At 34.4% G+C, this 27,340-nt stretch overlaps 3 protein-coding genes across 7 annotated transcripts; 1 reads left to right on the plus strand and 2 right to left on the minus strand.

Annotated features, from left to right (window-relative positions):
• Positions 1-57: 57 nt before the first annotated feature.
• On the minus strand, positions 58-9,752 carry LOC110729546 (WD repeat-containing protein 91 homolog). 3 transcript variants are annotated; one of them, XM_021909280.1, is made up of 16 exons: positions 9,391-9,752; positions 7,904-8,297; positions 7,683-7,805; positions 6,977-7,118; positions 6,257-6,507; positions 3,790-3,848; positions 3,431-3,525; positions 2,825-2,910; positions 2,572-2,656; positions 2,437-2,499; positions 1,998-2,073; positions 1,814-1,922; positions 1,337-1,449; positions 1,197-1,255; positions 579-687; positions 58-365 (listed from the first exon to the last, which is right to left on the minus strand). In XM_021909280.1, exons 1-16 carry the CDS (start codon positions 9,397-9,399, stop codon positions 231-233), a joined length of 1,908 nt encoding a protein of 635 aa, XP_021764972.1. In that variant the 5' UTR covers positions 9,400-9,752; the 3' UTR covers positions 58-230. The 3 variants fall into 3 exon arrangements, with proteins under 3 accessions (XP_021764972.1, XP_021764970.1, XP_021764971.1); XM_021909278.1 differs by having other exon boundaries at positions 2,572-2,666; positions 2,808-2,910; positions 9,391-9,751; XM_021909279.1 differs by lacking the exon at positions 9,391-9,752 and adding an exon at positions 8,439-9,374 and having other exon boundaries at positions 2,572-2,666; positions 2,808-2,910.
• A 344-nt stretch (positions 9,753-10,096) lies between these two features.
• LOC110729545 (G-type lectin S-receptor-like serine/threonine-protein kinase At5g24080) lies at positions 10,097-14,315 on the minus strand. Its single transcript, XM_021909277.1, has 5 exons — positions 13,881-14,315; positions 11,708-13,071; positions 11,336-11,516; positions 10,673-11,126; positions 10,097-10,574 (listed from the first exon to the last, which is right to left on the minus strand). Exons 1-5 carry the CDS (start codon positions 14,180-14,182, stop codon positions 10,233-10,235), a joined length of 2,643 nt encoding a protein of 880 aa, XP_021764969.1. The 5' UTR covers positions 14,183-14,315; the 3' UTR covers positions 10,097-10,232.
• Positions 14,316-17,040: 2,725 nt separating this feature from the next.
• Positions 17,041-24,884, plus strand: LOC110729548 (probable membrane-associated kinase regulator 6). Of its 3 annotated transcripts, none has more exons than XM_021909282.1 (4): positions 17,041-17,252; positions 20,770-21,229; positions 22,453-22,512; positions 23,893-24,884. In XM_021909282.1, the coding sequence occupies exons 3-4, from the start codon at positions 22,461-22,463 to the stop codon at positions 24,582-24,584; spliced, it is 744 nt and encodes a 247-aa protein (XP_021764974.1). In that variant the 5' UTR covers positions 17,041-17,252; positions 20,770-21,229; positions 22,453-22,460; the 3' UTR covers positions 24,585-24,884. The 3 variants fall into 3 exon arrangements, with proteins under 3 accessions (XP_021764974.1, XP_021764975.1, XP_021764973.1); XM_021909283.1 differs by having other exon boundaries at positions 21,067-21,229; XM_021909281.1 differs by lacking the exon at positions 20,770-21,229.
• Positions 24,885-27,340: the final 2,456 nt, after the last annotated feature.

Consider the following 27,340-nt stretch of genomic DNA (forward strand, 5'->3'; position numbering starts at 1 on the left):
CTCCCTCTAATTTTACTACTTGAATGATTTCAAGATTTAAAAACAGTACACTAAAAGTTCTGGAAATTCATCTTTGTGGAGTAAAGAAAAAAAAAAGGTTCCTACAAACATGCATCTAGTTATAACAAGAAAAATAAGATTTTCCAAGCCAAATTCCATACCTTTTAGGCTGTAACTAGAGAACAGATAAGAACCTGTACTATTGCCCAATTAGGCATAAATATGATTTCTTACAAAATGGATGTAACACGAACTGAATTATCACCAGAACCAGTAAGATATATAGGTAGGGTCGGATGCCAATCGACAGTTGTCACAGCAGCACTGTGTGGTAGAGTTTTTGATCCGTTTGCAAGACTTCCAACCTAGAAAACAGAAAACAAACTATAAGATGTAAAGGAAAAAAATGCCAGCCCAGTATCATCTTTACTTCTTTAGTAATATGTGGTCTAGAATCAAAAAAAGATTTTGCATTCTTAGTTAAGGAAAAAAATTTAGGCCAGTGACATTGATGAATTTATTATGGAAATAGACGTACTAGATTGATATATTAGTTCAGCAACAGAGGTGAACTGTACCTGATACATGGGTGATCGTACTAAATCAGAGGTCACTAGCAGTCTCTTTCCAGTACAGTCCAGCGCCATTTCATGACGGCAGTGTTTCGAGGTATCAGGATTGCAGAACCTACAGAATGAGAAAACTTGTGATTCTAATTATTCATTTTCAGCATCTCTTGATGTCTATATATATATATATATATTTTTAAGACAAGTACTTCATAACAACACATAGTACAAGTCAAATATACAGTTGGCAAGAAGATCCATACAACAACAGTTAAAAAACAAGTTTCAGATTAGCAAAGACATTAAGACAAGGAACAAAAATCCACCTCACCATGAGTGGGAGCTGTAGTAATCTGAAGTATCTAGTCTATTTGCAAAATTAATTTAACAATGTTAGGTAACATTGATACATTAGGTACCTCTACAGCTTAACCTGATCCAGGCCGGTTCTATAATGATGCAGCACACGGCAAGAAAAGCAAAGAATGAAGAAGTCATATGATAAACACCTTGCCATAGGTCATTGCGTCAAAAAAGGCATCTATACACAAAATGATACATGCAACTAGCCAAAATGGTGTAAAAATTCACGTGGCATCAATATTTTTTATACAGGAATGCTAATACCTGCTGCAATCTGCTGACCAGACAACTCGACCTTGATTTTGTAAGCTCCATTCAAATACCTGAACCCATAAAATATCCGATTCCTTTTCAGCAACAGTCCAAATTATTGCTGAAGTTGCACAAAAGATTAAACTACTTACTTTTCCATCCGATCCCAAAGTAAATATACTTGTCTCATCATGTCCGAAAAGAATGGAGCTGATGGAACAATCGTGAGCTGGCCATCCAGTAATTTGCAGACCCGCAGACATGTCTTATGTTAGTCAAGGACTCAGAATACTCAGATGTCTGGCTACAGATATGAGTATCGCCTGAAATTAATATCAATACATTTCCATGCATTCAAGAACCTGAGTAGCATAATCATGCATCTGGAATTTTTATAATGGGGTAATAAAAAAAAGGCTATTAAAACAATCTCTCTACTTTGAGAACAGATAAGAGGTCCACGATGTAGAATTTTGAATCTCCATGGGATGGATAATGCAGGGCTTGGCAGGATATGATCCTACAAACTAAGTATCCAGATACTCTCACTTTGATATGTAATGCAGAGCAACCAACAAAATATACATATATCACCACACCAAAGGAGACATGCAAACGTGTAAGGATACCAAACATGTGAATCATCCCATCAACAGCAGCAGCAGCTAAAATCTTTCCATTGTGATTGAAGCACATAGAGGTTATCGCTGGGGGCTCTTCACCAAGCGGAAGGACTGTCTTCACAGAGTAAAATGTCATCAAAAGATCGATCTTTATTATTAAAATAATAATATTTGGAAAACAACAACATACCACAGGCTTCCACGTCTTCATGTTCCAAACAGTTAGTGAAGCATATCCCATGGTGTTAGCATGTGTTGTTTCATCCCTATTCATGAAAAAGAAAATAACAAATGACTATTGCATGTCACCCTCGAGTTATAATAAATGAACAGAAAGTTCAGAAACATAGAGAAGCACAACCAATCTATGATTCCCGAATCTAGATTCTTTCGGCCATAAAGAGTTTGGACAAATAAATAAGAAAATAATGCTCATATTTAATAGCTATCCTCGATTTTCAAAAACTAAAAGAACAATATGCCTTAGTTTGACTGAGTAAAAGTTTTATAACGAGAAGCTGTCCTCCTTTTCAAGGAACATAAATGAACTAGAATGAAAGATGAACAAAAAATCAAATAAGGATCATTGTACTAAAAATGAATAGGAAAAAATAAAAGCAGATGTATACCCTTCAGATGCAGCTGCAGAAACAAAAATGGGTTCCAAAGGGCTGCATTTTATATCTAGTACCCTGTTATGTAGGCACAGCAATCAGCACAATGAATCAACAAGGACTTAAAAAAGTTCTTAGTCCAGAAACAACCTTCGAAATGTTTGACCAGTGCTGAGATCACAAACGACTCTTTTTGCATCCACATTCCATGCCTTGATGCCTCCCTCAGCAGTGCCTATCAGAAGCTTTTGTCAAGCCAAAAAGAGATATAATTAAAGGGTAATATCAATTGAAGAAAGCAAACTTTTCATTGAATGTCGATTAGAGAAAAGTAATGCAATGTACACCCACACACCCCTAAAAGGGATAGAAGAGAAGCAGCATACCAAGCGATCAGACTTACAATCCCAGTCAAGAGACAGAATTTCCGCTCCACAATATATGGTGGCGTTTCTAGATCCTGGCGTGGATGAGTCATACGTCCAAATCCTTTATCACCAACACACCAAACCTAACGTCAGTATTCCACTTCAGGAATCATAGAGAGCAGAATAATAAAACAATTGATTAAATTTCACTGATTCCCCATTAAAGATATAATATTAAGCCCCTCCAATCTCTGTTCTTTTAAAGAAGGTGACTACCAAAGTACCATGGTCCTTAATTCTATTTAAAGGAACAACAAATAAATAAATAAATATACAAGTAAATACTCTCCCATCTCCATACATATCTTGCTCCCATGAATTAAAATAAAAATTCCCCTTTCAAAGAAAGAAGGGTGCTCCATCCAAATAATACAATGACGTAAGCATGTAATTAGCCAGACATCATTAGGCAGCTTATTAAACTTTATATTGCAAGCCCACATTAAAAGATTGAAAACAATTTAAAATACCTCTGCTCAGACAATTAAGTGAAATTGGCATTATGCATTTAAAATTATCACCCTTCTCTTCAAAAAGCAAGAAAGAGCTCAACATTAAACGTGAACAGCTACAGTAGATACCTGACTGTCCCATCTGTAGAAGCACTTGCAATATTATCCCCAGATGCTGAAAAGCGGGACCTACTTATGGGACTTGTATGCCCCAGAAATGTTTCCTTATAACAAATGCCATCAGAATTTTATATGAGCTAAGAGAACAATGATGAAATTAAGATAATAAAAAACAAAGTTAGATGGCATCTTCATCCTCCGAAAAAGTGAAGAGTAACATATAGTTGATTATCTGCATTATCATGAGTTCATGACTAAACTTAATATTCATTGGAGCTGATGAAGTAGGTGCCAGTGTTTGCTGACATGTGAAAGTTGGTGCATCATATAGCAAATTTCCCAAAAATAACTTAAACATGAAGCTCTACCTGAAACTGCACTTTTACTTCTGAAAATTCTTCCTCACCTAGGACCACAGCCGACTTTTCTGTCATAACACAATCAACAAGACGTAATTGAGAAAGAAAAATCTTTAGATAGCCTAAAAGCACATGCAAGTCATGCAATATACATGATTAATAACAAAGGCATTTTTTCATGTCACAAAATCAGAAAGTCAGCAACTGATGCTCAGTTGGCAACATCTACAATCTCGTTACTCCTTAACTAGATAGCTATTTTTTCCCTTTTTAAAAACCCAAGGAGCAATTGGTATCAGGATCCTTGACATGGGATCAAAACTTATATAATTTATATGACAAACCCTGCTTAGGGAGGAGGGGGTGGAGGAAGAAACTAATACATCAAGCTCTACTACCCATTCAAAAAACTAGAAGTCATACTCCTACTAGTTTATCCGGAAGCAATCATAAAAGCAGAAAACAAAACCAAAAGGTGCAAACACAAATATTACTAACTACCTATAAGATCAAGAGCCTTGAAGTCACTGCTTTTTGGGAAGAAAATAATGGACCTTTTTTCCCTACTCTCCTCACTGAGATTCTTACTTGAGGGCAGTAGTAAAAATTTAATACTTAGTACTTCTCTTTCTCTCCAATTTCATAGTCACCAGGACTCCATAGTTCATAACTAATAATTTATTATGCACTTAGATGAGTAAGCCAATCATTCCTCTATGCAGTGAATATTATTTTATCTTAATCTTGGGACAGTGTGGGCCCAAATATCAAATGCAAAAGGATTCTTCCACCGTTCTTTAATACTTGCAACACTAGAGTGTACCCGTGCAAAATGCACGGGATATATATAAAAAAAATATATTTAAAATATGGAAAGTTGATCTTGATGTTGTAACTTATACTTGGGCTGTAATGGTTGGTTTTGGACTAGTCGACTCTGTTGAACCCTGCTCAACTTTGCGCTAGTGAGTATTAATAATCGTATTAATAATGTGCTGCCACTTGTTTTGTCATTCTGACACCTGCTCTGCATATAATTTTCCCTGCTTTGCTTAGAAGCTCAAGAAACAGGGTCTTACTCTTTTATGTCGGTGGCCACGCAATGTAGCTAGCTATTATGGGGTTTACTTTGTCAAAGTTATAGAGGTTACTCGTTTAGTGTTATAGGGGTTACTCAGTTAGTTTCATATGGGTTAGTGTCTTGGTCTAGGAGTTATATACTTTAATCTGTTGCAAATAGTTATTCGGTGAGGTCAGTTGCGCAAAAACGTGTTGGACATTTTTTTTTTTTTTTGATGATCAGAGTAGTAAAAATTATTTAGAGGGTAGTCCCTAAAAAAATTGCATATAATTGAAGGGTTGGGGATTTAGAGTACTTTAGTGAATTATTGATAAAAGAACTATATATTCATGCTAATGCATGACATATATTATACTATGTATCAAAAAAAACTCATAAAACAAAGTGAAATGTTGGTACATATTGTTTAAAAAAGGTGAAATGTTGGGGGTTTTGAGTGCTATAGTGAATAGTTGATGAATGAACTGTATACTCGTGCTAATGCTTGTCATATATTATACTACGTATCCAAAAAAAATAAAAATAAAAATAAAAATAAAATAAGAAAAAAAGTTAAATGTTAGTAGTAGTTCCTTGAAAAAAAACAAAAAGAAAAACAGAAAGAAGGTATTGGATGGGTAGTTTTTTTTTTTTTTGGATGATTAAAAAAAATTAGTTGTGGGATAAGTAGTTATTTTTTACTTTAATAAAAAAAAAATAAAAAAATAAAAAAATAAACTCAAATGCATGAGATTTGAGGATTGGGGATTTGGAGGCTTGTCATGAAAACGACTCTGAAATTATATATTAGATTTGAATTTTTTTTTTTTTTTTTTTTTTGGAGGGAGGACTTTAAAATTATTAACACATTGTCTTTTAACTATATTTTGTGACATATACATAAGGAAGATTATAGTCATATGAGATCTTTTCAAACTTGTCTCAATATATAATTTCAAAATATCAACTTTTTATAATTTTACTAAAATATGATCAAATATATTCACGGTCAAAGTTATGCATAGATAAGCATGATAATCCAAATGATGAAAGTAAAAAGGAGGGAAGTAATGCATAAAAAATAAAAAATAAAAAATAAAAAATCAAATGCCACTTTTAAGCCTTATTCGATTCACAATTTCATATAAGGATCAAATGCTCAACTAAATTGGCTTGCTGTGTAGTTAGTTTCCTGTTACAAAAATATAGAGCTCATAAGCTCAACCATAGAAATAACATTATTTTTTTTTTTCCAAATTCCATGTGTTACCGGGTTTTAGGAATTTCCAATAAGAATTCTGCTATAGGTCAACTCATTAGTTTACTTTTACATTCAAAAAAAAAAAAAAAATTGTTTTGCACAATATGTAAATCCAATGAATATATAATCAGGTATCAAAGATAAGATAATATTACCACTATATAATCCATATTTGGAAACACGGATTCCATTATGATCACTGCTAACTGGTGGATTTCCAGAAGAACTTGGGGCATGATCAGCATTGTAGGCAGTCGTGTTGGACAAATCCGAACATCCAACCACTTCATGGCTCTGGAATCCAGTTTCAAGCTCACTTTTAGATGTAGTGGATAGACTTGCCTCTTCAGAAACCACAGAAGCACTTTTCACAGAGTTATCTTCTTGTCCCATTAACACAGTACCACTGTGCGAGAAAAACAACAAAGTCAAGAATTTTTTTTTCTCTTTTTTTAGTGTTGGGAGGGAGACAAACACCTATGGAAAGAGCCCATAAGCTACACAACAAGGGAGTTGAGATCATCATCTCCTAACAATTCTATTGTAGTAGGAGTATAGTGAGGCAAAAAATGTTGTCTACATCACTTGACCATTCATTTCAAAGTATTCCTGTTCAATACTCAGATATCCAGATAAAGATGAATGCCAATTTCACTGTGGTTGAACTGACTTTATCCTTTTGTAATTTATGAACTCTAACTCCATACTTCAGCTACAACTTAATAACATATAAGGAAACTAGAAAGCTACAATTCCTAGTGTACAAACAAACAACAAACAAGCAGCAACTTGAATCTAAGGAACAGCTTCCGTTTTGGAGGTATTGGGTATAAATATAATAATTGTATAAAAACAGCAATAATGCAATAGACTACCATCTAAGCTGATGTAGTTGAGCCTCCCTTTCTTCCAGGACAGCCTGAAGTTGTGATAACTTCAAATTTAGCTGCTTAATGTCTTTTCTGAGACGGTTGATAGTGCTCTTCTCAGTGCTTATCTTCATTAAAGCAGGAATGCGTGAAGAGGTCAAGGAAACACCAAGTATACTACTTTATGTCACTAAAGTATAGTTTAATTGGTAATTAAAAGAACACACATATTGATAAGAGTTCTTCATTTAAAAATAAAAAAAAATAAAAAAAAAAACAATCCAAGCCGAGGGCAGAGAGCAGAGCTTCTCGATTCATAATATTCAGTTCCATGATATACACTTGCTGAGACCATTGTTAAAAAAAAATTCAAATATCTTCTTTCAATTTTTTGTTATTTTTTTAAAAAAATAAACATATCTAGAGCACCAGAAGTCAACAAAAAGGTAACAGGGATCGTTCCCAGGATAAAAGTTAATTGACACAGGGGTGTATTTAGTGTGTTCATTTTCTGAATGTTCACATTGAGTCGAGTTTCAACCACATGTCAAATACCTCAGCAATAACAGTTTCAAAGCCGAGCCAAATTGTATGTAAGAGCAGGGCAATGAGGCAGTAGTCACAAGTCATCAAGCTAACATCAGTATTAGTCACTTCCATATTAACAAGACAGTATTAGTCATGAAATGATAGGAAAAAAAACATAGGATATGAGTTCCACTAAACATCTGGCTCAGAAAATTCCTTAGTGAAAGATGCAAAGCATCCAACCACTCCTTTGAGAAATAAATGCGAAACTGAGGATCTAAAGCAGGATTCTTTAGGTAGGGCATAGCTGCATATGAAGCAAAGGTCAGACAGTATTCGAACAAGGTAATATCTGGAAAAAAAAAAGGTTGGTTAAGAATAACTTAATGAAAAAAGATAACACACCAAACCATGGAGTCCAGTCGTCTCCTTTTTGCTGCAAGTCATCACCCAGCATATCAAAAAACTCCTTGACCTTGTCATTCCTTCCTGAACGAACAGCATGTACTATATAATAGCGGAGAATAGAGGCCTCCAGTTTGGACAGTGTAGCATAAAACACTGTCTCGGAGGAAGAAATACACTGCTTAAAGAAACTAAGGAGGCCAACCAATTTCTCAGGCTCAAACTTAGGTATATATTTTGAGAAAATCAAGTCAAGTATCTTGTCCACTTGAAAACCTTTCCCAACATCCATATTTAGTTCCATCTCAAAAGCTTGTAGTGTACTAGTGAAACCTCTGAATACAAGAAATTCTCTTACTAGCTCCTCAGCATAACGCATATTTTCCATCTTCTCCTAAAATACATACACAAAAAGTAAATTACAATCAGCTCACTGCACATAAGAAAATGGCAGTATGATTCCAAATAAAATTATCACTTTTAAAGAATTAAAACATATATTCATATCAGAGGACAAAATGCATCAATACTTTACCTCCAAAAGTCACTTGAATGTGAACTTGGAAGTAGACACTTGATAGCGGGTAACTCAGGTCACAAAGATGTTCAAGAAACACAAAAGGCTACAAGTTACAAAATATTGGTATTCATAAAAGAGAAGGCTTGTTCTGGTATGACAACCAATTTGGCTTTTCTGAAAGAAAGAACACAATATCACTTGTCCCAGGTGACCACTGCCATTCTCAATTACTCCAGCTCCTCATCAATTCCAAGCTAAACACATCCCTCCCTTGGATTTTTACATACAATCAAACACTAGGACACTCGAAAATTCTTCACAGCAGTCAAAATTATTATCATTCTATTTCATTAAATCAAACGTTCAATACTTTTTTCGTACACGATGCCGTAAATCATACCCAATATATCAATATCCATTTTGGGTAGGATGGGGTGTTGAAGACTCAATGTGCAGAATCCCAACTTGAAAAAAGAAACCCTAAATACAACAAAAGACTCAGATTCCTTAATCAGAAGTACTTATGATCAATACTTTTCTAGATAAAGCTTCGGTAACTTCGTTCCAGAGCAAAATTCTAGGGTAAGACTATCTACATTTTATGGGGTGACTTTGATTCACTTATAGAACTCATCTTATCCCAGAATTTGCTCTTCAGTATACCAAATAAAATTTACCTAAAATTAAACCTAAAAAAGCAGAATTTTCACTTTATTCAATCCAATTCTTCACTGTTGAAATTGATAAGCACGCCAGATAACGAATGGGAGCCTAAAATCCAACCAAAACATGACAAAATCAAGAACCAGCGCTCAAATTCCTAATTAAACTAGATGCAGCAGAATTTAAACAATGTATTGAACTGGAAACTAAGAGAGTATTCACACGGAATTAAGATTGAAGGTTGCCGTAAGAGAAGATCTAGGGTTTATAAATTGGGAATTAAGAAATTGGGGAAGAATAGTACCTTCAGCATATATTAAGATTAAAATGGATGAAGTTGAATGCACTTTGAATCCAGCTGATCTTGCAGTTGAAATATTCAGGAGAGAGAGAGCAAGAGAAGGTGTCTGAAATCTGTAAAGCCACGAATTCTTAATGTAAATAATTGAATTTTGCAATTTATACATTGCCCCTGTATTTTTATTTTTTTTTTGGTGTGTGTTTCTAGAGTAACTCACGAGGGGCGGATGATGAAAATTGATCGCGAGATCTCTTGGGACTTTAACCACTTGAGCTATATCTCACTCTCTCTTCATGAGTTTCCAGATTTGATGAACTATATTTGTGGTTTGGAAATGTGAATTTCAATAAACTTATTTTATTATATTTTTAAAGATTAGTTTGGTTGGAATTTAAAATACTTTCATTGATGTAAAGACATACTGTAAAAAAATATATATATCAAAGACGAAAGATTTTGTAGAAAACCCAACAATTACTACATTTTTATAGAGGAACAATGTTACATTAAAAAAAATTCCTAAAAATGAATTAATACAAAAAAAAAATGGCATTTATTAACGAGGTGAGACAGTGGAATAACTACATGTAGCATGAGATGACGGGTTTGTGTTAATGGTAAAGGTACTTATATGATCATCATTTTCTCTTTTGATGAAATTCTTAAAGGGAGTTGAAAAAAAATACTTTCATTAATGTAACGACATAGTGGGAGAAAAAATATTGAACAAGAAATATTTTGTAGAAAAATTAACAATTACTCCGTACTACATTTTATGGGAACAATGTTACTTTAAAAAATCCTAAAATTGACTTAATTAATTAATACAACAAAATTGGCTTTTATCATCGAGGTGACACAGTGGAATAACTACATGTAGCACGAGATGACGGGTTTGTGTTAATTGTAAAAGTACTTGTATGATCATCATTTTCTCTTTTCATAGCTTTGTATACATTATCTAAACCTTCTTCAATCAACTCCAAAATGTTTTGTGGCATTGGAGGCATATTGACTTCCATTGTGCCTTCAAACATTTTTACAACTTCTCCCATTGAAGGTCTCACTGATACTTCATCTTGCACACACCAAAATGCTATCTTGAGAGCCCTTGTAACTTCTTCCTCATCGACGGCTACTCCTAGTCGCTTATCCACGACTTTGATCGCTTGTTCATTTACCATCTCCTGAAAATAGCGATTGTTATTTACAAACTTGACTTTGAGTAGCTATGTAAAAACAAATATTGAACAAAGAAATAAAGATGAAGTGCTAAATAGCATACCGTAAAAGCCCATCCAGGGTAAAAGAAATCTTCTGCATCATAAGACATGTCAAGGTTCCTCCTTCCTCCAATAATTTCTAATAATAGCATTCCATAGCTATAAACATCTGCCTTAACGGTTATGGGGCGATTACTAATCCATTCAGGAGCCAAGTATCCTCGTGTACCTCGAACCATGGTAACAACATGTGAGTGTTCTCTTCCCATCAGTTTAGCTAATCCAAAATCTGAAACTTTAGGGCAGAAGTTTTCATCTAATAAGATGTTTTCTGGCTTGATGTCACAATGAATTATTCGGTTCCTACATTGTTCGTGGAAGTAAGCTATCCCTTGAGCCGTGCCTAAGGCTACATTATAACGTGTAGGCCAATCGAGTACTTTGTCTCGATTATAGTTTGGAGCAAAGATCCATTTGTCCAATGATCCATTTTTCATGAATTCATAAACCAACAACCTACATATAACCACATAAGTTCAATCAAAGTCAATATACAAATAGAGCTAGCAATTCGTGCTTACTAATTGAGTTCAAATATGGCTTTGGATTGATTTCAATTATACTCAACATACGTTAAAAACCTATAACTATCTACATAAACGAGGAGCTTCTCAAGAGTATAAGTAGCACCACATAAGCGTGTCGTGTCACAAAATATTATATACCTGCGTGAACCCTCGGAGCAATAGCCACAAAGACGGACCAAGTTCATGTGATGCATTGAGCCAATTGTATTGACTTCAGTGATAAATTCGCGCTCTCCATGGGGCAAAATTTTGTCAAGCTTCTTCACTGCAATGTAAGTCCCATCTCCTAGGCTTCCTTTGTATACAGTTCCAAACCCACCTGTCACAAATAATATCATAATCCGATCGTTAAAATCATAACCTTAAAAATGCTTTATAACATTAATCCAATCATTAACATCATAACATTAGAAATGGTTAATAAAATACAAAACAGAGGAAAACAGAGTCCTCTGTTTTTTCCTCTGTTTTTATGGTTACTTCAAATCAAGGAGAGTTTTGAAGCCATACCTCTTCCTAATAGCTGGGAAAAGTTAGAAGTGCAATGCTGCAAATCTCGGTAGCTGAAACTAATAGGAGCACCCGAGAAGATCAACGAGCTCTCCATTGCTCGCGTCAATAATCTCTTCCTATGAACATTATAGTACAACAAAAGACATAACAACCCTATTAACACCCCCATACTCAATACAATGGGAATGACCAAAGCCTTCTCATGAGCACTTCTATCATCCCCTCTTGAGTCACCTTCTTTTCTCGACGATCCATCCCAATCCGATTCATTCCCTAAGACCTTAACAAAAAGAGTTGAACTCGGGTCTTGAAATCCTCCGTAATCCAACCTTCTTAACACCCAACAATAAGGCTTTTCCTCATTCAACCCATACACTGAAGCAACACACTCACAATTATCTAAGCAAGCATCTCCACACTTTGAAACTTTAGGGATGTCACTATAGTTAGCTATCACAGATTCCTCTGAGAAGTGATAGTTTGTTTGTTGGACCGCGATTATCTTGAACTCTTTAGTAAGGTTTTCGTGTTTCCCATTGCATTTTCCGGTCAATGTAGAGTTCTCAAAACACCTATCATCATCCTCCCCTACCCTTACAGTCCCAGGCAAGCAAGAGCAAGACGAATTCGCCTTAGTCCTATCTAGGACGCACACACCATTCCCACATATTCCAGCTATGTCACACGAGCTAGTCACGGCTGCCCATTCGGACACCCACTGGCGTGACCCATTAACGTCGTTATCCCACCTATACAACCTCAAATTCCCGTTTACCTCTAACACTAACCGCCTTAGAGACGTTGCACGTGTAGACGGTGTCAACGACTTATTGTACAATAATCCATCACTGTCGCGGTCATTTTTGTACACGTACACTGCACCATTAGCTGACCCTGGACCATACACCACCCCAAAACTCCCCTTCTCATCTAGCATTGCCACTACATCACCCGTGGAATTCGATATATCAGGGCCGGCCCAATACGAATAATTCGACAGTGTGTCATCAGGTGCATCAGGTAAGTTATAACTTAATGCTAGGCTAAGAGAAGTTGGTTGTTGGAGCATTTTTAAGGTGTAGTAACCTCCATGAGAAGGTGACTTCTTAGAAGATGTAAGCTCCATTGATACATTCAAAGGTTGACCAGGTAATAAAGTATCAGAAGGATAAGAAAAAGTCTGAAACACAGGTTCCTCAACTTTATCATACAGGATAAAGTTGCCACTTTCTGACATTACAGCTGCTTCAACTCCTGCCCTTGAAGTGTTGGATGACCATAAGGTGGCTCGGCCGTCACGGAGGACGAGGTTTCCGGTGTTGTCGAAGCTCAGCACCGCGTTTTTGGTGGCGAGATTGTCTCTAGAAGGAAATCATTGGGATGTTTCAGGACATATTAGTAGGGAAAATGTACATGTGATGATCATCCCCTGCAATAGGATGATGTAAAATGACTAAGGAAAAAAAAAAAAAAGTAATGATCTAGGTTTTAATCTTGATTTATGTTTCATTGACTAAATTTATTTAACTAGTTAGTATGTTCATCAAAATTCTTTTTCTTTTGGCTAAAATACATCAAATTTATGAACTCATCTAGAAAAACTGTAAAAATAATTTGTTTAATGGTGCAATCTTTGACCAATAACACTTAATACTTAAGAGGAACAGAGAAAAAATGACATAAACAAATACAAGTATATATAATCATTGGAAAGTAGCTAGTCTTAAACTCTTTATCATGGATCTACTCGTATAAAAATATTTGTATACATATATATATACGACTTATGTTAAACTTATGTATACATACAAAAAAATTTGTATACATATATACGACTTATGTTACGCTTGTGTATCATTGGAAAGTAATCCAGATCAATCCTAAAATCGTGTAATCCTCCTCTACATAAAATTTTACAAAAACAACTATAAAATGTAACACAAAGTTTCTAAAGCTTATATCAAGCATATTTAGTACGAGAAATGACACAAGTATGAGTCTATTGATTATATCGATAATACAATTTACTCGAAAGTCATGACCAAAATTCATATAGTTCTACAATGCCGATAGTTATAAACAGATGTGTAGATGATATATGATTTACAACTAGTGTGTAAAAAAAGTTGGACATGCGAAAAATAGTACAATGTGGTGGATTGGAGCTTACCTATTAGCAGACCAAACCAAAATTCTTTCTCCAGGAACTTGATTATACCAAATACCAAGCTGCAATTGATCATTTGTATACATAGGAGTGAACCCAAATGCAAAAGTTCCATTCTCAGAGATCCATGCTTTGTTTTCCTTAGCTACCAAGTTTGAACCAGGCCTAATTTGGCTAGTCACTGAACCAAAAAATCCAAATACTAAAATTGATGCAATATAACATAATGTTTTAGTATATGAACAAATATGAAACTTATTAGTATTAGGTGCCATTGTTATATGAAATGACGAACTTATTTTCATTGTGAAACTTTGGTTTATATAGTTGTCAAAAAATGAGTAAGAGGGAAATTGGGTTTTGGACACGTGGACAAAGTGGGTGAGCTAAAACCCTAAAAAGTTCAAAAATAAAATAAAATAGATTAAAAACTGGATATGGTCGGTCCTAAATCTAAAAATTGAACTTTGGAGCTTTGAGATTATGGCACGTGTTGAAGTTGCTATAGTTTTGCAAAATATTTTGAGTAAATTCAATGAATATATTATGGGTGATTTATAGGTGTTTGAAATTAAGTTTGAGGCACGTCTCTTTTATGGTTTATACTTGGTTATTATTTCTTGAATTCAAATAGTTTTCAGCCTCTTGTCAATGGTGTATTCACACTTAGGCTATTTAACAGCCCATGCAAAACTATTGTTGCATGGTAGGAGAAATAAAGCTTAAAAAGTCTATGTAATGATTGTGAATTTGTTCAAGATTCAACGTTATTAAAGCCTATGGTTTAGATGTCAATTCGTGAAAAAACTAACACTACGCATAATTTGAATTTGGTAATAATCTCAAAAGTGAAGCAAAGTGAAATGTGTATAACTATATATACATATACTCTCTATGTGTTGTATATATGCTATAATGTTAATTTTAATGAATATCGATTAATTAAAATGTATAATTGATACATTTTTAGGTATACTGCATTTTAGAATGTGAAGTGCATGTTTGTTCATCTTTCAATTAATTTGAAGTAATAGTTTTAATTAACAATGATCACAATTATCTATTTATTTATGTGTTTGTGAGATGACAATGATGTAGTTGTTTAATGTCGATCATGGTGCAACATGTTGTGAATGTCACAATATCAATTTTTATGCTGTGTTTGAAAAATTGATAAAATTGCTAAATCTCAAATTTCTTAATAGTAAAGAATTCAATTATTCAAAATCTAAGATAATACAGAGTAAGAAATTTAATTCTGAGAGTTTAATTTTATATATAAAAATCAAGTGTAATACGAAATCACGAAGTATACATTTACCTCAACCATGAATGACTAAGGAGTAAAATACTTTTCACATTTTGGCAATGGGAAGTGGGAACGCAAGTACTTATATAGTTATATGAAATGAAGTAGCTAAGCCTTTATTTATTTATTTATTATATAGATTTATAGGTGAATTATGCATTGTCATGCAATTATAGTAAGAAAAATTTCCATAGTTAGGTTGTTTGTGTGGGTCATAAGTTGACAAAATGTATTTCAATCATATACTTATGTCTTATCCGCATCTAATCTAATTATAAGAAGAGAGAAAACGACCAAAAATTATAAATTAATTATGTGGAATCATATTGATTATTACTCCGTACGTAATACTCTTACACTATACAAGTAGTATATAGTAGACTATCTGACTATGACAATGGAGGATTAATTAGATTATTGAGGTTAATTAACTAAATTAGGTATGATGTATAGATGATATCACAAGAATATGTTTTGTATTATAAGACATGGATTAAATAGACGATGTAAGGTCAACAGTCTACATTAAGTTAAGGATAAAAAAATATATGAAATCCACCGGCTTTGAATCACCTTTATTGACCGATCGACATATGTTCTAGTAGCATTCGAGTAGCAAAGCAAAATCCCGCATGTTAATTATATCTATTGATATAAAATTATTTGGAAGTTTTAACTGTATATGTATCTATGAAATTATATGAAAATTGTACGCTTTTACAAAAAAAATATAATAATTATCCTTAAATCTAAAATATAAATAATATTGATCGACTACTGATCCTCAAATCCGAATTAGTTCATAGATTTTTGTATGTGGCTGGCCACATGGTGTGGCTTGCTGCCAAATCAGTATAAATAACGGGCTCATACGCGCGCATAACGAGTTACTGGTTTTGTCAGGGTTACTTGTATTTTTCAGGGGTTACTTGTTTTTTTTTTTTCGAGGTTACTTGTATTGATTACTTATCCAGTGATTACTTGTATTTTTTAGGGATTACTTGTATTTTTTTCAGAGGTTACTTGTATGGATTACTTATTTTAGGGGTTACTTGTATGAGTTAATTCAAGGGTTACTTGTATTTTTTTTTTCGGGGTTACTTGTATTGATTACTTGTATGGATTACTTATTTTTTATTTGTTGAATTTTGTTTTCGATGGACCTAATGATAGTTTGGAAGGAATTGTGTTGATTGTTTCCTTTGGCTGAATTAATGGTTTCTCTCTCCTCCATTGTAGGGTGTTACTGGTTTGGTTATGGGTTACTTGTAGGGTGTTACTAGTTTGGTCAGGCGTTACTTGTGGGGTGTTATTGGTTTTGACTAGGGGTTACTTGTATGGTGATACTGGTGTAGTATGGGGCCTATAAGTAATCCTTGAATAAGTAACTCATACAAGTAACCACTGAATAAGTAACTCATACAAGTAACCCTTGAATAAGTAACCCCTAAAATAAGTAATTCATACAAGTAACCCCTGAAAAATACAAGTAACCACTGGATAAGTAATCAATACAAGTAACCCCGAAAAAAAAAATACAAGTAACCTCGAAAAAAAAATATAAGTAACCCTGACAAAACCAGTAACCCTATTATGCGCGCGTCTGAGTATGTTATTTTTGCTGATTTGGCAGCAGGTCACACCGTGTGGCCTGCTGCACCAAAAAGGCTCTGAAAAAATATATATAGTGAATAATAATTATTGTTGTGTATAGTCGTCTACTTTTACGAACACTTTTGAGCACTTCTTCAGCTAGCTTGTACTCCCTCTGTTCCGGAATAATTGAGACAAATTCACAAACAAACTTTTTAACTCTGTATACTAAAATTTGAGAATCCAAGCCAACAACTTAGACAGAAGAGTTCGTTGGTGAATTTAATATCCAACGGCGGGTGCAGGATGGTTTGCAACCGCGCATTACTGTTTTTGGCGCGAATTATTGTCTATCTCCCTTCTCATACATTTTCGCCCAAAATTTCTGCAACATAACAATCTCACCTGCAATTCAATGGCGATTCAAATTCATCCATCTCTTCGATCATTCCTCTTAACGTCTTCAGAGTATCGTGAGTTTTTCTAATCCTTCGAATCAATTATTTATTTATTTTTATATAAAAGTTGATCTATAATTTAGGGTTTCTATACAATTGAGCCTCCGATGTTGTCGATTGGGTTTTAATCATGCTTATTTGACTTGCATTATTGAAATTGCTCAAGTTTTGTGATTATAATTTGATGGAATTAGTAATTTAGGGTTTCCCCTTTTCAATTTTTCATTTTAGGGTTTACTTGATGACTTGTTTTGTTGTAATTACTGATTGATTACAACAATTTTATTGGTTTACATTCTTCTAAAGCTTGTTTTGGTACAAATGTTTTGTAATTGTATTCACTCAATGAGTATTGGGGGTGCGATTTGCCACTCTTGCCAATTGTCTTCTTTTCCAATTGAGAGGATAAGTCATTTGTTAGGGTGTAGTGCTATAATTGTTGCTTCTTTTTTTTCATTTAAATTGAGAAACTGTTGATCTTAAAATAGGAGTATGAGATGGTTGATGTAGTATTGTCATGAAATTGAACAAGCTCTTATCTGCGGCCGAATTAAGGAGGGTGTGGGAGGGGGGCTGCTTGTTTGGGTGTGGATTTAGGTTGGAATTCACCACTTTAAGCTCATACATTTCGACATTGAACGGTTTAGAAGTGTTTTGAACTTAAAGGTAACCTTATTCTTCCATCTTTATTGTTGAGGAATATTGATCCTTTTAAGTCTATTAAATGAGACGGTGATCAATTGAATTTCTTATTTTCTTTGTTTTGATAAGTTAGTCTTTAGTCTTGTGGGTGTGTGTGTGTGTGAGAGAGAGAGAGAGAAAAAGAAAATTGAGGTGGTGATAATAGTATATGTATGTAGTTTTGTTCATAGGTTTTGCTGTTAAAGATTTGGTATGAATGTATGATGCTATTGTAGCTGCAAATGAGCAATTCCCAGGCTGGCATAGATGTGTGATATAAGGGTTTGGTTTTTCTTATAATTTCTTGGCTAGAGTTTGAGGTGATCTACATAGATTAGATAGGTTTGGGACCCTAGAAAATGAAATAGTTTCTTGGACTCTCATTTTTTATTGGTGCCTTTGAATCTTTGATGGAGTATTAGGGTATACCTTTGGGTACTAAACTACTAAACATAGGATTCCGAGAGATAATGGCATTTAATGGAGCATTTTATTGCATTCATGACTAGTGTTGAATTACTATTGTGTGCCCAATGTCTGTGCCATATGTACCATACAATCACATTGTGTGTTCTCTTTATGAGTAAGGTGTTGTCTCACCTGTTTAGTCTTTCACTGTGTTTGTGCTTGGAAGGTGGGACTTAATAAATAGTATGCCTCGTTTTAGGTGGGCACTTTTATGGCTATCACCTGAGTATCCATTATTGATGCTAGTTTAGTCATTTAAGACGTTTGTTTAGTTTGTCCAATGGGTTGTACCATGTGCATTGTACTGTTTTATCGAAGACCAATTGAATTATAATACTGCTATGTGGGGTGACCATCAAATCTCTTGTAACTTAATATAGTGAAGCCCATTTAGATCTAAACTATCCTTGGAACCATCTTGAACTCATTAACTAATGGAGACAAATCAAAGAAAATAGGGAAATTCTCTTTGGTAAACTCCAACTTTTTCATTTTCTAAGTGGTAAACAAAGTTTTATAAATTATCTTTGGTAAACTCTAACTTTTTATACTTATTACTTATGACATTAATTATTATATTTTATTAAAAATTTAACTATAGTTAGGTTTTTTTTTAACAATAGTTAGGTTTTTAATTATTTTTAACAATTTAAAATTATACTAAAATTAAAAAAATCAACCACCCCTTCCCCCACCCACTGCCAAGCCTCCCCTCCCCTGCCGGCGGCTGGCGGCCGGCACCCCTACCAAATCCCCGGTGCCGACGACGTCTGACCCGAAACCTCTGACCCATCCCGACATCTCCCAAACCACCACCTCTAACCCCCCACTAATGAGCCACCTTAGCCCAACAACCTCCCCACAACACCCACCTAGCCTCCTCGCCACCACCGACGCCTGACCCGAATCCCCTTCGCCGGCAGCCCAAGTCCCCTCCCCTAGGCCCACGTCGTCGCCGCCCGGCCAAAAATACCACGCGAAACCTTAAAACCCCAAAATCGAAGCCCTAAAAATCGATTTTGGGGCTTTTAATTTTGGGGTTCGACGTGGTGTTTCAGAGGGTGGAGATGGTAGGGGGAGGGGCGGTTTGGGTTCGCCGGTGCGGGGTTGAGAGTCTGGACACCGGCGGTGGGGAGGAAAGTGGTTTTCGAGGGAGTTGTTGGTTCATGTCGGGGAAATGGGTTTGGGTTTTAGGGGAGTGTGGAGGTGTCATAGGTAGAGGAGAGGGAGGAGGTAGGGGTCGCCGGAGTTAGTGGAGGTAGTTCGCCGGTTTCCGGCCGCCGGCAAGGGGCTGGGTTGGGGGAGGGGGCTGGGCAGTGGGTTGGAGGAGGCGTTGGTTTTTTTTTAAATTTTTTTTTTTTTTAATATTTTCAATATAATTTTAAAAATAAAAAACTAACTATAGTTAAGGAAATAACACTTATCAATGGTAAACAATAATTTAGGTTTACCATTGATAATAAAATTTAAGAATGTTTACCACTTAGAAAATGAAAAAGTTGGAGTTCACCAAAGAGAATTTCCCAAGAAAATAATCAATTCAACAGAGCATAAGATTTTGATCTATCCTTTCAACTGTATGTGGTAGAATAATGTTGTAGGTAAGAATGTAAGATTCTTTTATGTTTCATGTTTTGGTCTCAAATTTCTTTCACATACTTATGTACAGGCTACCAATTAGATATCAGCATTTATTCACCAATTTCAATTATTTTGTCTTCTATAGCAAATTAACATTCCTTACAAATAAAGGCCTAGCTGTATGAGATCAATGTAGATTAAGCTTGATCTACATTTCTGTAATGTTGCAGTTTTGCGATGAAATCCATGCAAATCTGTTCCACAGACTAGACCCCTTATGTAATATGAAATATATGATTATGATTATAGAAGCTGTAGGCAGAAGCAATGAGTTATAGATAGACAGGGTACAGGCAATTCAGAAAGTTGACCAAAGTCCTCGCCTTTTGTAATTTTGCGGGAATCATCCACTTTTCATGTTTTCTCTCCTTCCCTTTCTTTTTTTTTAGGCAAGATGGCTTGGAGGTATTTCTCAGGAAAGCTAATGCTCCAATCATAGTATTGTTTAATTTATGTTACTTTGATCTAAAATATGTAACGAATTAAGTAATTTTTGCTAGTCTGCATTACTCGCAGTGGATACTAGATTTAAGTGTCCTGTAACAATACCCTGTCGCTAACTTTTTCTGTTACATTGTCCTTGGTTCTGAAGTTCCAAAAAAAATGTCATTTGTCTGTTGTAATTTTTTCCTCAACCCATGATTGGTGTCAAGTTCTTTGACAGTCAAAGAAATTACAGTGAAACAGGCATTTACTGGGATCTCTTCTGATCACATATCTGTCCTGTTGTTTTTTATTACAGCTTCCTGTGAAAGTAATGGCTAACGAGAATGCGTCTACCAATCTGATGATTCTACTGTTTAAGTTGTGTTGCTTGGAGTCTTCATTTCCTCTCAAAGATTTGTCTTACAAGAAATCGGAATTGTGATGCTTATTGGACCAAAAGAACGTAAAAGTTCCATAAAAGTGTCTGCATCTGACACTTGAAATTTAACTCTGTCCAACACTGGTTCCGGATTTGAGTAATAGCATGTGGCAATCAGACTAATATCTTAGTGTTATAGTTGATCCGCTGACTTCTTATATGGTGTCCCGACAGGCCGACAGAAACAATAATGTGATATTCAGAACATGAGCTGCAGCCTGCAGTAGTTTAAATGATGTTATTATGAGAGTTTCAAGAAAATCGAGGACCACTGACATGAAAAATCATTTGTGACAAACATACCTTTCTGACAGCCATGAAGAGAATTTATTGAGAGGTATATATCTTGGTAAACTCAAAATGTATTCATGTTACTACTGTCTTTCTTTCACTTGCTCCCTACCTGTCTTAAACTTTTTAATTCACCCGTCTTACCTAGGATAAGAACTTAGAAGTTACCTGGGTGCTTTATCTTCTTTAACTCTTTTCCAGCAGAAATGGCTTTAATCTGGGCCTTATTTAGGTTGCAACCTATGACTTCATCTAGGTCATTAAGTGTAGTTTTTAAGATATTGTATGAATGTTTTGATGTACTCTAAATCTGTAAATTTTATGTTATGTTATTGATATAAGAGCATCATGAGATGTATATATTTTGAATCACTTTCTCTTTCTGGTCCTTAATTACCTTGGCTACTGTTCTCCTCTTTACTAGACAAGTATGGGACCCTTGTCTTCTGATTTTGCTGTTCTAGGTTGGCTTTGAGATAGAAGCTAAATATTTTGGCTCCACTTTTATCTCTTGTACGTATTCCTTTTATTTCTTTCTTTGTAAATTGAGAGCATAAGGGTAGGGATTACACTCGTAAGGAAATCTATCTTGTGGATCAAATCTTAAGAAGAACAGCCTTGTGGATGTGAAATTCTGAGCTCTGATTACCAAGAGTATTTGATATTTTCCGCCTTTCATTTTCAGATATGTCTATACAGTGTTAAGTGTAAACATTTTTAAAGACTCGCCTGCAGATAAAATGCCAACTCATGTTAATGTCTTCTTTGCGTCTCTTATTTGTACTGACCTTTAGTACCTTCTTTTATCTCGGGAGGGGGATGCGGTGTTTGGCTGTACACAAGGACAACACTAACGACAATGATTTAGTATAGATTGAAGGTGAGGTTCTGAGGAAGTTCAAGTATGCAATCTTGTCCTTAAAAATATAAAAACTGTATTAGAGGAATATAGGAGAATGTGGGGAGCATAAGAAATGGCTTAGGGATTTTATGTGCCCGCTAGATTACCTAAACCACTTATTTAGTTGTTTTCTTTCTAAATTGGGTTATTTAGTTCTTACAACATATTGTTCACGTTGATTGTTGTAATGGCCTAATTATTATCAAAATTTGACCATTCATTTTCAATTTAGCCTCATCAATTTGTGATCTAGTTGATAACACTGCAAATTTCGATTACTGCTCAATATTTTGAAAGATTACTGCTCATTTTTAAGCCTACATTTGATTGCTTTTTAAATATTCTACCTAAAACACCATTACTTGCAGGACATTGTATGCAGCCGTCCAAGTTCCAAGTTCTGCTGCAGCAGTTGGGTTTTTACAAATGTAAGATAATGAGCTCATTCTCTTAAAATTGCTCTATTATTCTCTCCATTAAAAATATTATTAGAGTACCTGAAGTTATGATTATAACAAAACAAAGGCAGGTGGCTCAAGATCAACTTCTTTGTTCAAAATGGAACAGAATGTACCTCTTTAGGAAAAGTTAAAAGCATAGGACTAGATAAAATGCTTTATTATTATTTTTTCTGGATGAGAAAAGTGTTTAAAGTATCATTTGTAGCATGCATGAACCTGTTCTCATAATCCCTAATCACTGTTATGCCTTTTTCTAGATTAAGCTATAATTAAAACCTTTAAGTGGCTGTATGGTGCATGAACTTAATTCAAGTTCTTCAGACTTTTACTACTTCATACTAAGGCCCTGCTCTCTTCTTATTTTTGCTGAAGTGAAACAAGTGATTGAACTTAATATCTTTTTACTGGTTAAAATTGATTTTTACTTGTCAACACTGATCTTTACCAATTCAAACTTATCTTAATAATTTCCTTAATTATTTGCTCTTTGGAGTCACTAAGTTCACTAAACTTAGGCCATATTCTCTTCACTTGATAGCTACTGAGTTTATATTATTTGCCTAACTTAAATCATTTTTGTTGAACTTAAGTTATTTTTTGCTAAATATATATTATTTTTACTAATTATAACTCATTTTTGCGGAACAATCTTATTTTATTTTATTTATTTATTTATTTATTTATTAACTTAATGTATTTTTCCTATACTAAAATTGTAATAATTGAACTTAACTATGAGGGGAAAATCCAAGTTTATCTTTGAGATGAATATGTAAATATATCTCCTCTCACAATATAATGTTTTTCTTTTATTTTTTTAAATTATAAAAGTGAAATAATAAAGTGACACAAAAATAAATGCATAAAGGTGTAAGAGGAGATAAAATGAAATGTTAATCAACTGGGGATCCTCCAACTACGAGTACTAAACATTTTTTCAAAGGTGAAGAGAACATAGGCCTAGATAGATTTACATCATATTTTTTTCTTAAGGTGTATTAAACACCTATACTCATTTAAATTTCATGTGGAGTAGACTTCGTTAGGAAAACGTGACAGAACTGAATATAAATTGAAAAAGTGACAATAAACTAGAGATGCTGGGAGGGTTACATCTATTGTGGCCTTTGTGGGTACATGTGGGGTTGCTATATTCTGTTTCTTTTTCCTTTTCCTTTTCGAATCATTAAATATCGTTGTCTCTTGTCATAACACTGTCATAATTTATTATATGCTCTCATTGTTTGGTGTGGGTATATATATATATGTCCTAGATGCATTTCAGAATGCAGAGGTCAGGCAACTGCTTATATATATTACAAGTATAATTCTGTCTTCTGTGTTTAGTTATTTTTTGCAGTATGGCCATTGTTGAATCATCCCAACCTCTTTCTATTGAAAGCTTTTCCTACAGTTGGCTGATAAACCTAAAACCTTCCCTTGAAAGCCTCAGTGAATCCTTCAGAGCTGCTATGGATTCATCCGATGAATCTTTTTTCATCGAGATGGACCCAAACATGCCGGCTTCAAAGAGGTTTAAGAAACTTGACAAGGATTTTGATTTTAATCTTCCATTCTCGGAGCAAACTACGGCTGCCATTGTACATGCCGATGAGCTCTTCTGTGATGGCCTCCTCATGCCTCTTGTTAACTCATCAAGGAACAAAGCATATAGTGATTCAAGTCCATGTGCTTCTCCTTTGTCAGAATTTCAGAACACAAACACTGCTTCAGGTGATCGTAAGATCCGTTGTTCTTCCTTGAGAAGGTGTAGGAGCTTATTGTCCAGGAAGATGTTTGAAAAATATTTGTACTTTATGTTCCCATTATTGGAAAAATTGAGATGCTGCAGATCAAAGTCCAAAATTAGAGCAGCTGATGATGGAATCTGGGTGAAGAATAAGAGCAGTTCATTTTCACCACAAGCATCACCTCGAACTAGTGTAGGTTCCTTCCCTGGTGACATGAGGCGGTCTTGTGATTCCGAGAGCTCAATTAATGAGGCGGTTCTTCACTGTAAAAAATCATTTGGTATGTAATTTTAGAGTTCTTCAGTATTCTTGTAGTTATGTAATGACAGGTTTTGTACATAGAGAAGGAACCATAATACCGTGATGATAGAAACAAGTACCATATTACCGAGTACTAAATTTTACAATTTTGCAGATAAAGGGAATGAGAGGTTGAGAGATGTCTGTGTTCTCCCTCTCATCCCCTCCATGTACTCTCCCTTTCTTTGCTACCAGTATGGTGCAACTTAATGTAGTGGTCCTGTTATGGGACGAAGAAAAAAGAGAATATTCATCTATAAGAATTTCCTTTTTATCTTCTATTTTTCCCTTGTGACCTAAACAATAGAAGAATATTGCAATTTTGATGATATATTGTATTGATTCGTATTATTCCAATTTTATCGGATGTATGTCTTTATAACATCGATATCAAAATACCGTTTTACATTTCATGGTAGCAACTGGGTTTCTCTATTTGTTCCTCAATAAACAAAATATTGTAAATTTTCTGTGTGTGATATGTATTTGTGATATGACAGTTTAACATGAAGATTGTCTCACCATTTTTTCCAGTTTGGGCCTATAATTTCAGTATAATGACAATAATTATATCATTATTTGGTACAGCCTGTAACTAAAATAACAAAATTATTCCTTGTAATATCATTCAAGTATACAGACTCCTTGCTGTTCTCGTGGTGTGTCTCTAACAATTGGGCATTGCTTAACATTTTGCCCCATAACATAATTTCATTGCTTGAAACGCGAGTTTATGAATTGAATTGAATCATTTGGTAACATTTTGAATTGAGTTGAGCTCAGCTCGGCTTGATGAATTAGGTTAAGGTATATTCAGTTCAATCTATTCTTATCGAGATCAACCTCGAAATAACCTCACTCAATCAAGTTTGAATCAATCCTCCTCCGTACAAAAACAAGCTCAACCCGTACAACGCTTCAACTAGTTGAGAGTTTTGATATTGTCTTCCTTTTATTTTAAACGTACTGACCCTCAATTCCTAGTCAAGTCTAGCTATTGTAGGAACCTCTACCAATCCTTTCCAACCAACCAACCAAAAAGAGATGAACATGGATGAGGTGGGGCAAAAATATTATTCTTTTTCAATTCTTTGCTATATATAATTAAATTAAAATTCGACGAAATTGCCTTTAATATTTCGTGATTGGTCTCATATCATAAGTCACGGCACAAAAGTACACCGTATACTATATACTATTAATGCATATATTTATAACAATTATTCTTGAGTAGGTTTTTAGTTGCTTATGTCATAAAATTCTTCCCTTTTTTGTGAGGAAAAAGATGGGGTTTATACTTCATACAAAACTTAAGAGATGGTCCACTATGATGATATATCAAGCAAATTAAGGGAAGCATCCAAACAAAGGAATCCTTATCTTCTCCTAGTTTTTTAAGATATGTTTCGTCTAATTCTAGCCATTCATCATCTAATTATGCCTTTTAATTGGGAGTTTATGTATTGTATTTATATATTCCTTTCATACATAATTCATTACGTTGTATATTAATGGAGAATAATATAATGCAAATCAACTATAATGTAATTAGACTATTCTTGCTATATTTAATAGTCCAAATACCATGAGAATTACTATATGCAATCAAAACTGTATAAACCTTGACAAAAAATCTTTACCATTAAAATAAGAAAGAACACATTATTTTGAACACAAACTCTTAATAACACCCGGTTTACACTAAATTAGTGTAAATCGGGCTAGGCTGGGCAACTTCATCACCGAGAAAAATGATTTTGAGGAGAGAGAAAATGATTTAACAGCGAGGTGGTCGTCAATGGAGAGATGATCGAGGATTATGAAGAGGAGTTCTTCGTTGAGGAGGTCGAAGGGGTTGTTGTTGTTCTCATGCTTCATCGATTTCGCCATTAAAGAATTGAAGGAGAGAGAAAATGGAGGAAAGTAGAGGGAGAAGTACTGTATGTAGTTGCTAATTGTAGAAGAAAAATGGTTGAATTTTGAGGAAAGTGAATACTCCTATGATGGAGGATAATTGTATTGAATTGTATTGTTGGGAAGAAGGTGGTAAGGGCAAACTATAATTGATTTCGCCATTAAAGGAGAGAGAAAATGGAGGAAAATACTTGCTAATTGTAGAAGAAAAGGATAACTTTTTGATTTTGATACTCTGTTTTTGTGGGGAAAAAAAAGGTCACTTTTGTGTAAAAAAAAGGGTAACTTTTGTGAAAATATAGGTCACTTTTATAATAATAAAAAAAGTCACTTTTGTAAAAAAAAAAGTGTCACTTTTGTGGAAAAAAAAGGGTCACTTTTGTGAAAATATGGGTCCCTTTTGTAAAAAAAAAGATCACTTTTATAAGAAAAAAGGGTCACTTTTCGTAAAATATTCGATATATAATAAAATTATTGTAAATCGGGTGCATGCAAAAGGTTTTGTTTTTTGAATAGAATAAGAAAGAACATATTATGGAGTATTATAATTGTTTTGATGTTAATTTAAACTATCAATCTAAAAGTGAAGGATAACTCAAGTGATTAGAGTCTTCCTCCCAGTTCTAGAAGATCTTAATATTAATTTTCACCCCACTCTTATGGCTTTCTAAACACCCAAAAAAAAAAAAAATTAAAACTACCGGTCTTTTATAATTTTTCTACGTACAAAATTTTAAAATTGTTAAACAAATAGATTCTAGCATTAAAAATTCCAAACCTTGGTCTAGTGTGTATGGTAGTTATTAGTATGTAAGGCAGTATAATCCTTT

The sequence above is a fragment of the Chenopodium quinoa genome, unplaced genomic scaffold (genome assembly GCF_001683475.1).
Source record: "Chenopodium quinoa cultivar QQ74 unplaced genomic scaffold, ASM168347v1, whole genome shotgun sequence".
Taxonomy (NCBI): Eukaryota; Viridiplantae; Streptophyta; class Magnoliopsida; order Caryophyllales; family Amaranthaceae; genus Chenopodium; species Chenopodium quinoa.

What these genes read in the sequence shown, in the direction of transcription:
- LOC110729548 (XM_021909281.1), top strand. Translation starts at nt 17,195, where the DNA reads ATGGCGATTCAAATTCATCCATCTCTTCGATCATTCCTCTTAACGTCT. An exon ending in CTTAACGTCTTCAGAGTATC is followed by an intron (nt 17,253 to 22,452) that starts GTGAGTTTTTCT and finishes CATTACTTGCAG; the next exon opens with GACATTGTATGCAGCCGTCC. An exon ending in GCAGTTGGGTTTTTACAAAT is followed by an intron (nt 22,513 to 23,892) that starts GTAAGATAATGA and finishes TTCTGTGTTTAG; the next exon opens with TTATTTTTTGCAGTATGGCC.
- LOC110729545 (XM_021909277.1), bottom strand. Translation starts at nt 14,182, where the DNA reads ATGAAAATAAGTTCGTCATTTCATATAACAATGGCACCTAATACTAAT. An exon ending in TTCCCAGCTATTAGGAAGAG is followed by an intron (nt 11,517 to 11,707) that starts GTATGGCTTCAA and finishes TATTTGTGACAG; the next exon opens with GTGGGTTTGGAACTGTATAC. An exon ending in TGCTCCGAGGGTTCACGCAG is followed by an intron (nt 11,127 to 11,335) that starts GTATATAATATT and finishes GGTTATATGTAG; the next exon opens with GTTGTTGGTTTATGAATTCA.
- LOC110729546 (XM_021909278.1), bottom strand. An exon ending in CGACTGGACTCCATGGTTTG is followed by an intron (nt 7,806 to 7,903) that starts GTGTGTTATCTT and finishes CTTCATATGCAG; the next exon opens with CTATGCCCTACCTAAAGAAT. An exon ending in ATTGTAAGTCTGATCGCTTG is followed by an intron (nt 2,667 to 2,807) that starts GTATGCTGCTTC and finishes GCTTGACAAAAG; the next exon opens with CTTCTGATAGGCACTGCTGA.